This window comes from Bufo bufo, chromosome 2 (assembly GCF_905171765.1).
Source record: "Bufo bufo chromosome 2, aBufBuf1.1, whole genome shotgun sequence".
NCBI lineage: Eukaryota > Metazoa > Chordata > Amphibia > Anura > Bufonidae > Bufo > Bufo bufo.
In genome coordinates this window covers 299,995,579-300,011,827 of record NC_053390.1, presented here as the reverse complement: position 1 = coordinate 300,011,827, position 16,249 = coordinate 299,995,579, and the positions used below count along the sequence as shown (strand labels likewise).

At 45.1% G+C, this 16,249-nt stretch overlaps 1 protein-coding gene across 7 annotated transcripts in view; it reads right to left on the bottom strand.

The window, feature by feature from the left end:
- Positions 1-6,708: 6,708 nt before the first annotated feature.
- The window catches only part of LOC120988982 (immunoglobulin superfamily member 1-like), a 597,232-nt gene continuing 587,691 nt past the window's right edge, over positions 6,709-16,249 (bottom strand). For all 7 annotated transcript variants that reach the window (XM_040416807.1, XM_040416808.1, XM_040416809.1 and 4 more), the window contains 3 exons: positions 12,093-12,155; positions 7,785-7,881; positions 6,709-6,850 (listed from right to left, as the gene is read on the bottom strand). In XM_040416807.1, the coding sequence (XP_040272741.1) occupies positions 6,805-6,850; positions 7,785-7,881; positions 12,093-12,155 (206 nt within the window). In that variant the 3' untranslated portion in view covers positions 6,709-6,804. The remainder of the gene's footprint in view (positions 6,851-7,784; positions 7,882-12,092; positions 12,156-16,249) is intronic.

Below are 16,249 nucleotides of genomic sequence, written 5' to 3'. Positions count from 1 at the left end.
ATCAAAATAGCAGTACCCTAAATCTGGTGTTTCAGCTGTGGCTAGCCAATTGTAATACTGTCTGCTGTCTGGCAAAGGATATATTTTTGTTCTGGGTTGAAATACAATTCCCAACTTAGCAATTCTCTAAATCAGTGGTTTCTGCTGTATCAGGCCAAGTTTAAATCTATCCATAAAAGGGTATATTAGATTGAAGGTGCGGATAGGGTCATCCTCAATAACTTCACACGTTACCGTGCATTTCCAAGTCTAATTCTGTCTGTAAAAGGGATATCTGTCATCCAGGGCCTAAATACTAGGCTTACAATTTATATTCAGCTAAATCTGTCGTTACTGCTGTGCCTGTATTAGTGTAATACGGTACCTAAATAGATAGCCAGATAGTGTTAGGTGCCTGTAAAAAAAGGCCTGAATTTGAATTCAATACATTGGGCCAAATAATTTTTCACTCAGGCTCCCCCTGCTACCTCTTCTGCTGCTGCCGCCTCGGCATCTTCTGCTGCTGCCGCCGCCTCGGCCTCTTCCTCCGCCTCTGGAGGAACGTTGGCACCTGCCGCCCAGCAAACAGAGGATGTACCACCAACACCACCACCTCCGTCACCAAGCATCTCAACCATGTCACACGGCAGCGTTCAGCTCTCCATCTCACAAACATTTGAGAGAAAGCGTAAATTCCCACCTAGCCACCCTCGATCCCTAGCCCTGAATGCCAGCATTTCTAAACTACTGGCCTATGAAATGCTGTCATTCAGGCTGGTGGACACAGACAGCTTCAAACAGCTCATGTCGCTTGCTGTCCCACAGTATGTTGTTCCCAGCCGCCACTACTTCTCCAAGAGAGCCGTGCCTTCCCTGCACAACCAAGTATCCGATAAAATCAAGTGTGCACTGCGCAACGCCATCTGTGGCAAGGCCCACCTAACCACAGATACGTGGACCAGTAAGCACGGCCAGGGACGCTATATCTCCCTAACTGCACACTGGGTAAATGTAGTGGCGGCTGGGCCCCAGGCGGAGAGCTGTTTGGCGCACGTCCTTCCGCCGCCAAGGATCGCAGGGCAACATTCTTTGCCTCCTGTCTCCTCCTCCTCCTACTCAGCTTCCTCCTCCTCTTCTTCCACCTGCTCATCCAGTCAGCCACACACCTTCACCACCAACTTCAGCACAGCCCGGGGTAAACGTCAGCAGGCCATTCTGAAACTCATATGTTTGGGGGACAGGCCCCACACCGCACAGGAGTTATGGTGGGGTATAGAACAACAGACCGACGAGTGGTTGCTGCCGGTGAGCCTCAAGCCCGGCCTGGTGGTGTGCGATAATGGGCGAAATCTCGTTGCAGCTCTGGGACTAGCCGGTTTGACGCACATCCCTTGCCTGGCGCATGTGCTGAATTTGGTGGTGCAGAAGTTCATTCACAACTACCCCGACATGTCAGAGCTGCTGCATAAAGTGCGGGCCGTCTGTGCGTGCTTCCGGCGTTCACATCCTGCCTCTGCTCGCCTGTCTGCGCTAAAGCGTAACTTCGGCCTTCCCGCTCACCGCCTCATATGCAACGTGCCCACCAGGTGGAACTCCACCTTGCACATGCTGGACAGACAGTGGAGTTTCAGCTGCAGCACGCACGGGTCAGTCGCACTGCGGAACAGCACCACTTCACCAACAAAGACTGGGCCTCCATGCGAGACCTGTGTGCCCTGTTGCGCTGTTTCGAGTACTCCACCAACATGGCCAGTGGCGATGACGCCGTTATCAGCGTTACAATACCACTTCTATGTCTCCTTGAGAAAACACTTAGGGCGATGATGGAAGAGGAGGTGGCCCAGGAGGAGGAGGAGGAAGAGGGGTCATTTTTAGCGAAGTGACTCAGAGGGAGGTTTTTTGCAACAGCAGAGGCCAGGTACAAATGTGGCCAGCCAGGGCCCACTACTGAAGGACGAGGAGGACGAGGATGAGGTGGAGGAGGATGAGGATGAAGCATGTTCACAGCGGGGTGGCACCCAACGCAGCTCGGGCCCATCACTGGTGCGTGGCTGGGGGGAAACGCAGGACGATGACGATACGCCTCCCACAGAGGACAGCTTGTCCTTACCTCTGGGCAGCCTGGCACACATGAGCAACTACATGCTGCAGTGCCTGCGCAACGACAGCAGAGTTGCCCACATTTTAACGTGTGCGGACTACTGGGTTGCCACCCTGCTGGATCCCCGGTACAAAGACAATGTGCCCACCTTACTTCCTGCACTGGAGCGTGATAGGAAGATGCGCGAGTACAAGCGCACATTGGTAGACGCGCTACTGAGAGCATTCCCAAATGTCACAGGGGAACAAGTGGAAGCCCAAGGCGAAGGCAGAGGAGGAGCAAGAGGTCGCCAACGCAGCTGTGTCACGGCCAGCTCCTCTGAGGGCAGGGTTAGCATGGCAGAGATGTGGAAAAGTTTTGTCACCACGCCACAGCTAACTGCACCACCACCTGATACGGAACGTGTTAGCAGGAGGCAACATTTCACTAACATGGTGGAACAATACGTGTGCACACTCCTCCACGTACTGACTGATGGTTCGGCCCCATTCAACTTCTGGGTCTCCAAATTGTCCACGTGGCCAGAGCTAGCCTTTTATGCCTTGGAGGTGCTGGCCTGCCCGGCAGCCAGCGTTTTGTCTGAACGTGTATTCAGCACGGCAGGGGGGTGTCATTACAGACAAACGCAGCCGCCTGTCTACAGCCAATGTGGACAAGCTGACGTTCATAAAAATGAACCAAGCATCTATCCCACAGGACCTGTCCATCCCTTGTGCAGATTAGACATTTATAACTACCTCCCCTTAACCATATATTATTGTACTCCAGGGCACTTCCTCATTCAATCCTTTTTTTATTTTCATTTTACCCTTATATTGCTGGGCAACCCAAAGTTGAATGAACCTCTCCTCTGTCTGGGTGCTGGGGCCTAAAAATATCTGACAGTGGCCTGTTCCAGTGTTGGGTGACATGAAGCCTGATTCTCTGCTATTAGACCAGCGTTCTCTACTGCGCATGCGCCCGCACACATTCCATCCGGCCCAAGCTACTCTCCGCCCAAGTCGCTCTGCACATGCGTCCGCTTGTGACGCTTGCCTAAGGTCACGTGGACCAGCAAGTCACTTTACATATGCGCACGCTTTTGGCGCCAGACATGCCCCTCCACGCCTCTCCTCGCTACCTTTATAAATCGCACAAACTAGTAGCGTCCCTATACCATCCCAGAGACTTCCCTACTATGCAGACTAAGGTATGTGCGCTTCTAAAATTGATGGCTAAGGATCTTGCCAATATCTGTGTTTATGCTACCTTCATGTTACCTTCATCTGACATCATTTCTATATCTAAATCTATTGGCATCGTATCTATGTGGTCTGAACTACATTATTTATATCACCTATATGACTAGAACACTATCCCAGTATCTACCTAATAATATTATATTGTTTGGATTCCACAGATACCCTACATCACCGCTATCTGGATATCCCTATTACAACATCCCATTTTAGACTACTGCTCCATACTATGCTATTGATAGACCACCTGAAGAGATATATATGCTTATATGATCTTGGGTCCGTCCTTATATGATTTTGGTTCGTTTTTGTATTCTCCTCTACATGATAGAGATTTTCTTCCCAATAATGATGTTATTTACTAATGCATTGTCAACTATATTATGTGATTTGACTAAGAACTAATTTCTATTGTTGTATATATTTAATTATTAATTTAAAACATTTACTTGTCTATACATTAGGCCGTGAACAAGGTCTAAGACTAGACCGAAACGTTGGCAGGTGGCTTATTTTTGGATGGATACAAAAAAGAAAAAAGATATATAATGAAATAAAAACAAGCAACTTAAAAGCAGCTATAGAGTGCCGTGGTTTTTTGATATAAATGATTCTCTGCTATGACATGAAGCCTGAATCTCTGCTATGGGACCTCTCTCCTCTGTCTGGGTGCCGGGGCCTAAAAATATCTGACAGTGGCCTGTTCCAGTGGTGGGTGACGTGAAGCCTGATTCTCTGCTATGCCATGAAGCCTGATTCTCTGCTATGGGACCTCTCTCCTCTGTCTGGGTGCCGGGGCCTAAATATCTGACAATGGCCTGTTCCAGTGGTAGGTGACGTGAAGCCTGATTCTCTGCTATGACATGAAGCCTGATTCTCTGCTATGACATGAAGCCTGATTCTCTGCTATGGGACCTCTCTCCTCTGTCTGGGTGCCGGGGCCTAAATATCTGACAGTGGCCTGTTCCAGTGTTGGGTGACGTGAAGCCTGATTCTCTGCTATGCCATGAAGCCTGATTCTCTGCTATGGGACCTCTATCCTCTGTCTGGGTGATGGGGCCTAAATATCTGACAATGGCCTGTTCCAGTGGTGGGTGACGTGAAGCCTGATTCTCTGCTATGACATGAAGCCTGATTCTCTGCTATGACATGAAGCCTGATTCTCTGCTATGACATGAAGCCCGATTCTCTGCTATGACATGAAGCCTGATTCTCTGCTATGGGACCTCTCTCCTCTGTCTGAGTGCCAGGGCCTAAATATCTGACAATGGCCTGTTCCAGTGGTGGGTGATGTGAAGCCTGATTCTCTGCTATGACATGAAGCCTGATTCTCTGCTATGACTTGAAGCCTGATTCTCTGCTATGACATGAAGCCTGATTCTCTGCTATGGGACCTCTCTCCTCTGTCTGGGTGCCGGGGCCTAAATATCTGACAATGGCCTGTTCCAGTGGTGGGTGACGTGAAGCCTGATTCTCTGCTATGACATGAAGCCTGATTCTTTGTTATGACATGAAGCCTGATTCTCTGCTATGACATGAAGCCTGATTCTCTGCTATGACATGAAGCCTGATTCTCTGCTATGGGACCTCTCTCCTCTGTCTGGGTGCCAGGGCCTAAATATCTGACAATGGCCTGTTCCAGTGGTGGGTGATGTGAAGCCTGATTCTCTGCTATGACATGAAGCCTGATTCTCTGCTATGACATGAAGCCTGATTCTCTGCCTTTGACATGAAGCCTGAATCTCTGCTATGGGACCTCTCTCCTCTGTCTGGGTGCCGGGGCTTAAATATCTGACAATGGCCTTTTCCAGTGGTGGGTGACGTGAAGCCTGATTCTCTGCTATGACATGAAGCCTGATTCTCTGCTATGACTTGAAGCCTGATTCTCTTCTATGACATGAAGCCTGATTCTCTGCTATGGGACCTCTCTCCTCTGTCTGGGTGCCGGGGCCTAAATATCTGACAATGGCCTGTTCCAGTGGTGGGTGACATGAAGCCTGATTCTCTGCTATGACATGAAGCCTGATTCTCTGCTATGACATGAAGCCTGATTCTCTGCTATGACATGAAGCCTGATTCTCTGCTATGGGACCTCTCTCCTCTGTCTGGGTGCCAGGGCCTAAATATCTGACAATGGCCTGTTCCAGTGGTGGGTGATGTGAAGCCTGATTCTCTGCTATGACATGAAGCCTGATTCTCTGCTATGACATGAAGCCTGATTCTCTGCCTTTGACATGAAGCCTGAATCTCTGCTATGGGACCTCTCTCCTCTGTCTGTGTGCCGGGGCCTAAAAATATCTGACAGTGGCCTGTTCCAGTGGTGGGTGACGTGAAGCCTGATTCTCTGATATGCCATGAAGCCTGATTCTCTGCAATGGGACCTCTCTCCTCTGTCTGGGTGCCGGGGCCTAAATATCTGACAATGGCCTGTTCCAGTGGTGGGTGACGTGAAGCCTGATTCCCTGCTATGACATGAAGCCTTATTCTCTGCTATGACTTGAAGCCTGATTCTCTGCTATGACATGAAGCCTGATTCTCTGCTATGGGACCTCTCTCCTCTGTCTGGGTGCCGGGGCCTAAACATATCTGACAGTGGCCTGTTCCAGTGTTGGGTGACGTGAAGCCTGATTCTCTGCTATGCCATGAAGCCTGATTCTCTGCAATGGGACCTCTCTCCTCTGTCTGGGTGCCGGGGCTTAAATATCTGACAATGGCCTGTTCCAGTGGTGGGTGACATGAAGCCTGATTCTCTGCTATGACTTGAAGCCTGATTCTCTTCTATGACATGAAGCCTGATTCTCTGCTATGGGACCTCTCTCCTCTGTCTGGGTGCCGGGGCCCAAATATCTGACAATGGCCTGTTCCAGTGGTGGGTGACGTGAAGCCTGATTCTCTGCTATGACATGAAGCCTGATTCTCTGCCATGAGACCTCTCTCCAATTGATATTGGTTAATTTAAATTTATTTTATTTTTATTTTAATTCATTTCACTATCCACATTTGTTTGCAGGGGATTTACCTACATTTTGCTGCCTTTTGCAGCCCTCTAGCCCTTTCCTGGGCTATTTTACAGCCTTTTTAGTGACTTCAATGGGGTTCGGGTTCGGGGCGAAGTTCAGGTCGAGTTCAGATCCCGAACATTTCCGGGAAGTTCAGCCAAACTTCTCGAACCCGAACATCCAGGTGTTCGCTCAACTCTAATCCTATTGAATCGTTAACAGAATGCTCTCCATTCAGAATGCATTAGGATAAAACTGATCAGTTCTTTTCCAGCATAGAGCCCCTAGGACGGAACTCTATGCCGGAAATGAAAAACGCAAGTGTGAAAGTACCCTAAATAATATTTCTAAGTATAATATGGCTACCACATTAAATACATGAAATTGAATAAAATTAAATATGTTTATTCTTGAATAGTCTTGCAAGCATACTGAAAAAAACAAGAACAAAAAACAAAATGTAAAATTCGGTGTTTTAGATTAGTGTTCATAATTTGTGAATTGATTGATCTTCTGTCTCAGATTTTTTGATTCTGTTAAAAAATAAAGAGAAAGCAACATGTAATAACAATTTAAACAATAGAGCAGACACATAGGCAAAAACACTTCTATGTGAATCCTTAAAGAGGACCTGTCACCACAAATGCAATGCAATCTGCAGGCAGAATTTTATAGAGCAGGAGACGCTGAGCAGATACAGTAATTATATAATTTCATGGGACAAGTTGTACATGGGGAAGGTGTCATCAGTGATTGATAGCATTCCTTGTGTAAGTGTGTATACATAGATAGCTGTCCATCACTGATATCTGTACACGGGGGAGGTGTTATCAGTGATTCACAGCATTCTCTGTGTAAGTGTGTATACATAGAAAGGGGCCTATTTGCAGAGCACCGGCATACATGAACTTTCCACTTGCTACCAGTATGGAACACACACACAAAAGAGTAAACAACCTATTGTTTCCTTGATAAAGCTTTCAATGTTGCTCTACAACACCTAGATTGCTGGTTGTGTCTGTAATTGCTTTTTGCCAGAGTCATCCAAAATGCTCTCAGATCGCAAGCTAAGCACAGAATGGTGTCTCTAGCTTGTGATCTAGCCCAGAGATTGAAGGACCCCTATTGGCTTATTGCCTGCCTGTTAGTCTCTGAGCCAATCAGGACAAGCCTCCCCTCCCTCCCAGGGTCAAGAGATGCACCATTTTCATCTTCCTTGCCATTTTCCACCATTTTTCACATTAAAATGGCACTGGCGATGTTTTGCGCAATTCATCCGAAGCAAATCACCAAATTTTTGTGAAATTTGTAACAAATCCAGTTTGTTGAGAATCGATTTGGTCATCTCTACCATTAATGCTTTGTAAGAGTAAATTTTCATGTGCCACTATTCCAACTACAATTCTGGTATAATTTGGCAGTAGAAATTGTGTAGGTCAGCAAGCATTATCTGTACTGTTAACGTACCTTAGGCGAATTACAAGGAGGTGGATCCCAAAAGCGAGCAAGATAAAAATCAAGACAATGAGTTTACCAATGAGTACACTTGCATACAACTTGACACCTATTTAGAAAGAGAATGTGTTAAATATACAAAATAGACACTAACACTTGAGATATGCCTGCATCAGTTGTGCCACTCCACTGCTTATAGATTCTTGTACTAAAAAGACAAATCTACAGAGTTGGCATTGTCAGTTCTTATTGAAATATTCACGGTCAACATGTTGGATTTTAGCATGCCTAAAGGGCCCATTACATGGGCTGACTGAATAGGTAATCTTCCCCGTTGTATGAGAATAAGTGATTTCTACCTGAGTCACTCATCACCATAGGACGATCTGCTGCCCATAAACTGTAATTTTGGGTGCTGCCTAAATAATGCTTTGCTTGTTCATCGAGTGATTGTTGGCACATTCACACAAGGTAATTTTTGGGATAAATATTATTGCCCTGATCACCAGCCCATGTAAAATGGCCTTCATCTGTTGGTCAACCAGGAGACAAGTCCTGTCAAAGGTATCTGACCACTTTCATCTAGCAGTGTAGGCAGGAGAATTGAGCACCAATCCTTAGTAGTGAAGGTTAGTAAAAACTGCATGATTAGCTCTTCTACCATATTTTATAATTTCATATGGTTGGGAATAAACCTTTGCATAGTCTAACTTTTACTGCTGGGACTGAATGAGAAGAACAGGAGAGGACTGATAGATGGAGTGGTGGACTGGACACCAGTTATAAGGCATAACTAAAGCTGACCATACACATTCAATAGCTGCTGGCCAACAGCTATCTCTCCAGTCTCCCTCCCGGTTTCCCTATACACATAAACATTCGGCTTGGCTGAAGGTGTCTGTGTATACTATAGGGAGAGCAGAGATATTTGCTGCCAGACAGTTTTGGTGGCTTATCTCATGGGAGAACAAAAGGATCGGACAAAAACATTCATTTCGCCAGATGCTTGTCTCCCCCAATATCATCTGTTGGGGCAAAGTTGGGAGATCCCCACACTCAATAGTGTGTTGGGTTCGGCCAACAAAAGTGTAATGTAATTGGTTTCAGTGGCTCAACCATTTTTTTGGAGTCTAGATAGGAGGTGCTCTACCATCTAACAAATCCCACAGCCAGATAAAAATTACACCTGTTTAACTAGTGGCAGGCGCACTCCGCATCTGTAATTATTAGACAAACAATGATATGCAAATAATATTTATTTTCACATATATAACAATATACTAATATCACATAGTCATTAATTTAGCTGGGCTCTTGCTAAATAGAAAAAAAGAAAAACATGTAAAAAGTTAAAAATGAATAAAAATTGTAATATAATACATTGAAAACTGGTATAAATGTCTCTAATTGTTAGTCTCTCAAGATATTATATAGTTCATACTATTGCAAATTCTGTTGATATTTGTTGCAATATATTATTTAAATTTAGCAGGGTAATTCTTACAATGTAGCAGGGTGATTCTTACAATGTAGCAGTGTGATTCTTACAATGTAGCAGGGTAATTCTTACAATGTAGCAGGGTAATTCTTACCACCTTCAGACAGACTGAACTTCCTAATTTCTGAAGTTCTATAGTGCAGAGGCCTGTGCTTCCATTCATAGCTCACTGCAGTGATTTACAGGAGAAGGCAGTGCTTTCACTAAGGCTCACTGCTGCGATTTACGGGAGAAGCAATATCTCCACATACCAATAGGAATAGTTGCCTTTCAAACAATGTTTATAGCATGCTGTATCCACCTGTTGCTTCCAGGGGTCACCATCTGCAGGATTTTCAGTGAGCTGATGGATCGCACTATGGCTAACGAGAGGCAAGTCCCACTGCTACAGTCAGGTCCATAAATATTGGGACATCAACACAATTCTAACATTTTTGGCTCTATACACCACCAAAATGGATTTGAAATGAAACAAACAAGATGTGATTTAACTGCAGACTGTCAGCTTTAATTTGAGGGTATTTACATCCAAATCAGGTTAATGGTGTAGGAATTACAACAGTTTGCATATGTGCCTCCCACTTGTTAAGGAACCAAAAGTAATGGGACAGAATAATAATCATAAATCAAACTTTCACTTTTTAATACTTGGTTGCAAATCCTTTGCAGTCAATTACAGCCTGAAGTCTGGATTGCATAGACATCACCAGACGCTGGGTTTCATCCCTGGTGATGCTCTACCAGGCCTCTACTGCAACTGTCTTCAGTTCCTGCTTGTTCTTCGGGCATTTTCCCTTCAGTTTTGTCTTCAGCAAGTGAAATGCATGCTCAATCGGATTCAGGTCAGGTGATTGACTTGGCCATTGCATAACATTCCACTTCTTTCCCTTAAAAAACTCTTTGGTTGCTTTTGTCCATCTGCACTGTGAAGCACCGTCCAATGAGTTCTGAAGCATTTAGCTGAATATGAGCAGATAATATTGCCCGAAACACTTCAGAATTTATCCTGCTGCTTTTGTCAGCAGTCATATCATCAATAAATACAAGAGAACCAGTTCCATTGGCAGCCATACATGCCCACGCCATGACACTACCACCACCATGCTTCACTGATGAGGTGGTATGCTTAGGATCATGAGCAGTTCCTTTCCTTCTCCATACTCTTCTCTTCCCATCACTCTGGTACAAGTTGATCTTGGTCTCATCTGTCCAAAGGGGGTTGTTCCAGAACTGTGAAGGCTTTTTTAGATGTCGTTTGGCAAACTGTAATCGGGCCTTCCTGTTTTTGAGGCTGACCAATAGTTTACATGTTGTGGTGAACCCTCTGTATTCACTCTGGTGAAGTCTTCTCTTGATTGTTGACTTTGAAACACATACACCTACCTCCTGGAGAGTGTTCTTGATCTGGCCAACTGTTGTGAAGGGTGTTTTCTTTACCAGGGAAATAATTCTTCGGTCATCCACCACAGTTGTTTTCCGTGGACTTCCGGGTCTTTTGGTTTTGCTGAGCTCACCGGTGTGTTCCTTCTTCTTAAGAATGTTCCAAACAGTTGTTTTGGCCACGCCTAATGTTTTTGCTATCTCTCTGATGGGTTTGTTGTGTTTTTTCAGCCTAATGATGGCTTGCTTCACTGATAGTGACAGCTCTTTGGATCTCATCTTGAGAGTTGACAGCAACAGATTCCAAATACAAATAGCACACTTCAAATGAACTCTGGACCTTTTATCTGCTCATTGTAATTGGGATAATGAGGGAATAACACACACCTGGCCATGGAACAGCTGAGAATCCAATTGTGCCATTACTTTTGGTTCCTTAACAAGTGGGAGGCACATATGCAAACTGTTGTAATTCCTACACCGTTCACCTGATGTAAATACCCTCAAATTAAAGCTGACAGTCTGCAGTTAAATCACATCTTGTTCGTTTCATTTCAAATCCATTGTGGTGGTGTATAGAGCCAAAAATGTTAAAATTGTGTTGATGTCCCAATATTTATGGACCTGACTGTATGTTTCTGTAATAACTCCAGTGATGACAGCCAGATCAGTACCAGACACGTTTGGGGTTCAAAAACTCCTTACTCAGTGGTATATCTTTATGGCTGTCTTTTTGGTTTTTATACAATTTTTATTAATTTTTATTTTTAACTTTTTAAATTTTTATTTATTTAGCAAATGCTTAGCTAAATTAATGACTATGTATTATTAGTATATTGTTATATACAGTATGTACATATCACTGTTTGTTCAATAATTTGAGATGAGGGGTGTGCCTGCCACTAGTTAAAGGGGTTCTGCAGTTTGTTTAAACTGATGATCTATCCTCTGGATAGATCATCAGCATCTGATCGGTGGGTGTCCGACACCCGGGACCCCCACCGATCAGCTGTTTGAGAAGGCAGCAGCTCTGGCAGTAGTGCCGCGGCCTTCTCGCTGATTACTGCAGGCCCAGTGACGCCACGACTAGTATCAATGGCCTGGGCGGGGCTAAGCTCTGTTCATTTTAATGGAGCTTAGCCCCGCCCAGGCCAGTTGATACTAGTCATGACATCACTGGGCCTGCAGTAAACAGGGAGAAGGCCGCTGCGCTACTTCAGCACCGCTGCCTTCTCAAACAGCTGATCGGCGGGGGTCCCGGGGGTCGGACCCCCGCCGATCAGATGCTAATGATCTATCCAGAGGATAGATCATCAGTTAAAACAAACTGCAGAACCCCTTTAAAAATGTGTTTGGCCAGCTTAAGGGGCTATGGGTGTTTCACAGCACTATCTGGAAGATTGCATATAATGATCCTAGTTCGAATTATTATTTTTTTTTACCTTGTTTTGAGAGTCCATGGCCATTTTCTGGATTTTGAATCGAACAGCTTCTTGTGTTACTTCCTAAATATTAGAAACAAAAAAAATATGATTGCATTATTTCATGGCTTAGGCTACTTTCACACTAGCGTCGGGGCTCCACTTGTGAGCACTGTTTGAAGGGTCTCCCAAGCGGCCCCGAACGCATCCGTCCAGCTACCAATGCATTCTGAGTAGATGCGGATCCGCTCAGAATGCATTAGTCTGGCAGCGTTCAGCCTCCGCTCCGCTCAGCAGGCGGACAACCGAACGCTGCTTGCAGCGTTCGGGTGTCCGCCTGGCCGTGCGGAGGCAAACGGATCCGTCCAGACTTACAATGTAAATCAATGGGGACGGATCCGTTTGAAGTTGACACAATATGGCTCAATTTTCAAACGGATCCGTCCCCAATTGACTTTCAAAGTAAAGTCTGGACGGATCTGTCTGAACAACTTTCAGACTTAGAATTTTTTCTAAACTATAATGCAGACGGATCCGTTCTGAACGGATCCAAACGTCTGCATTATAGGAGAGGATCCGTCTGTGCAGACAAAAGGCGGATCCTCTCTGAACGCTATTGTGAAAGTAGCCTTAAATAGGTTGTGCCAAGTACCAGTTATGTGCAAAATAATAGCAGTCTAACATTACTTATGTGCCTAATTACTATTTTGCCCAAAAACATAATACAGTCCTGATCAAAAGTTTAAGACCACTTGAAAAATGGCAAAAATTCATATTTAGCAGAAAGAAATTCCAAAAGACTGTCTTACTGCGTCCCACCTCAGCAGCGATGGCGCTTGTGAGAGACCCTGCTTATGCAGTTCAACAACCCAACCACGTTCAAAAAGGGAGAGTTTTTTTGCCTTTGCCATCACAACGTGTGACTACCTGACAGAAAATGACAATGAATCCACATCTTTGCACAGATTTGGCCTTTTAAAGGCATGTGGTCCTAAAATTCAGATCAGCTGAAAAACAGCCTGTTTCAGTTTAATCGTTATTTTCAATTAATTGAATGCTCAAAAAATGTTTTGTCACACTCTCATTTCTTCTTGTTGTTTGTTGAAGCTCTACTTGGAACCTTGTTAAGATCCAACAATGTAAAATGGTTTTTTTTGCCATTTTTCAAGTGGTCTTAAACTTTTGATCAGGACTGTACAACTTGGGGAAAAAATTCATGAATAGGTGTAGCCGAGTAATGGGCAACCAACCCTATCAACAGTCTTGACATTCACGCTGCTAATTGGGTGGAATTGACTCATTTAATGAAAAGGGGGTGTTCAAATTAATAGCAGTGGGGCATTCAATTAGTGAGGTCATTCATTCTGGGAAGAAACAGGTGTCAATTATGGCCCTTATTTAAAGAAGGAGCGAAGCAAATGTTGCATCTGCTGGTTTTAGCCCTTGCTCAGTAAGTAAAATGGGTAATTCCAGACATTTTACTGAAGAAGTAAGAACTTTAATCAAGAAATTGATCGGAGAGGGGAAGTGCAGAAAATAATTGGCTATGTGAGATGGGGAAACAGTTCTCATTGAACACTGCTTGTGTAAATTAAATTAAATGTTCTGGATGTCATGCCCGGCTCTGACGGTGTGCGGAGGTCTGTCAGATTGGCAGCACGTGTCTAACCTTTTGTTTGTTTTGGAATCATGCTGGATCCGCCTTCCTTCAGGTGCTCTGGGTGGGGTCATTGGCTTAAATTGCCTTCAATCCCAGAGGGCCGTGCGTGTTATAGCTTTCTGTCTGGCCTTGGATTCAAGGAAGGAAGGATTGTCTGTTCCAGCTCAGATAAGTTTGATTTCTGTTTGTGTTGTTTGCGGTCTAGGCTATTTGTGTGTCTTCTGCCCCTTCTCCCCTCTCACCATCTCAGGGATTCTAGGGTGTTTGCATTCCAGGCACGTGGACACTTCATTCCTACCATTAAGGTCTGAAAGTGGGCTTAGCAGCATAGGGAGAGAAGTCAGGGATGTGCTAGGAGGTGACCTGTCCCCAGCATCTAGCCTAGACACTTGTGTATTTGGTTGTTTGTGTATCCTGTCCGCCGTGACATTATAACACGCCGGCCCTCTGGGATTGAAGGCAATTTAAGCCAATGACCCCACCCAGAGCACCTGAAGGAAGGCGGATCCAGCATGATTCCAAAACAAACAAAGACACGTGCTGCCAATCTGACAGACCTCCGCATACCGTCATAGCCGGGCATGACAGTAAACAAAAGGTTAGACACGTGCTGCCAATCTGACAGACCTCCGCACACCGTCAGAGCCGGGCATGACACTGGACTGACATTCTGCTGTTTGGCCACAAGATGCCACCATTTCCTAGGCACAGCTGACTGACTGCATATACATATTTCCATATTCATGAGAGGTGGAGTTTCCAGGCTGAAGGAAAAAGAGGAAGTCACCATATTGGAAGGACACAGAAACACAGAGAGGAGTGAATCCATTCACATCCAAGCGTGGGATCAACATTTTGCGACCACAGCTACAGTCAAGTTATGCTGATCGCTGTTCAGGACCCAGATTCTGCCCAGGAGACAGAGGATTTATGACGGGAGTGCTGATGAGACCTGAGGAACAAACTACTTGCTCTGCGTTACCGCATTCTTGTTGAATAGACTGCTTGTTTGGTTCGGAGTTATCAGAGCAGACAGAGCAGACCAGGGTCGGTAAGATCGTGCACGCACCTCGTTGCAATATTGGCGCCTAGAGACTAGACCAGGCCTGTAGTTAGCTAGTTAGGGTCTCTGTTTCGTGTGTCAGGCCAAAAAGTGTTTCTGCTGTTCGCAAAAGGACTCCAAAATAAAAAGAGACATTGCACATAGACGTCTCACCGGCTCAATCCAGCTCAGCATTTTGCGCAGGAGTAATACGCAGGCACGTGCCATAGGACCAGTTACGGGAAGGGGAATATTGTAGTTTATTATAAGATTGTGTTGCACCGCAGGCCAGCCCGTATCATGCACCCACATAATCGTTCGTGTCATTTCTAAGGTAATAACAGGTACGGTGTGGCCGTTTTAGTTGTGCCCGCCAGTAGGCAAATGAGTGCAATTTTTTCTGGCATCCATTGCAGGGCGCCGTGCTGTGCAGCACAAGGGTCTTGGCCTGTGGGCTGAGTGTATGTAATCCATTTTATGTTCCCAGAGGTTGGGGTTTGCGTTTAGTGTCATATTGCAGTAAAAAGTCTGTTTTGCAAAAGCTGGTGTCAGAGTTGCTTTTCTCGTTCGTGACTTCGCTGTATCCCGGGGAGCCCACCCCGGTACACGGCTTACAACTGCTTAGCTAAAATTATCTACAATGCTTTCAAATGGCAAACAAAACCCGAAACACATGGTAGGAAAGGAAATATTTCCATCCGTGTAGATCATAGAATAACAAGAATCTCAAAGAAATATACAATGATCTGCTCCAGGGAAATCAAACAAGATTTTCAGTAACCTGTAAGTACTGCAACAAGCAGAAGATGCCTATTAGTGATGAGCAGCAGGGGCTGCTAGAAGTTTCCTGAGACTGTAGAAAATGGTTGGCACGGCAGAACATTAAAAATGGCTTTATATACAGTTAGAGTGCTCCAATATATAACTGCTATTGCGCTAATCGGCACTAATGATGCAAATATTTTTGGCGCAATACGTGAAACTTCACATTTTAGCAGGTCTGCATGTATGTATGGACAGCAGAACCTATCACACTACCTAACACACTGCACTACAACAGCTACACTATATCAAGATTTAACCTACACTGACTATCTCCCACTAACTATCTGTATTATATATAAACTATCTAACTATCTATCTAATGTAGTGTGGAAAGCACAGAGCACAGTAATGACACTGTTGTCTCTCTCAGAACTTTAAAAAACTGTAGAAAATGGCTGCTGGGGAGGTTCTTATATAGTAATGGGTAGGCAACTTTCCTATTAGTTGCTAGGGATGTTGCTGAGCTCAGACAAAGACATTGCAGCCTTCTCATTGGCCCACAAGCAAGAAGGGAGGTTACTGATCAGGGGCATTGCTAGGGTCTCAAAAGATCTGGGGCCCAAGCCCCAATGAATATTGCCCAATTCTCGAAGTCAACCAATCGCCCCGCCTTGCAAACACTAGCACTGAAGACATTTTACTGTACTTGCT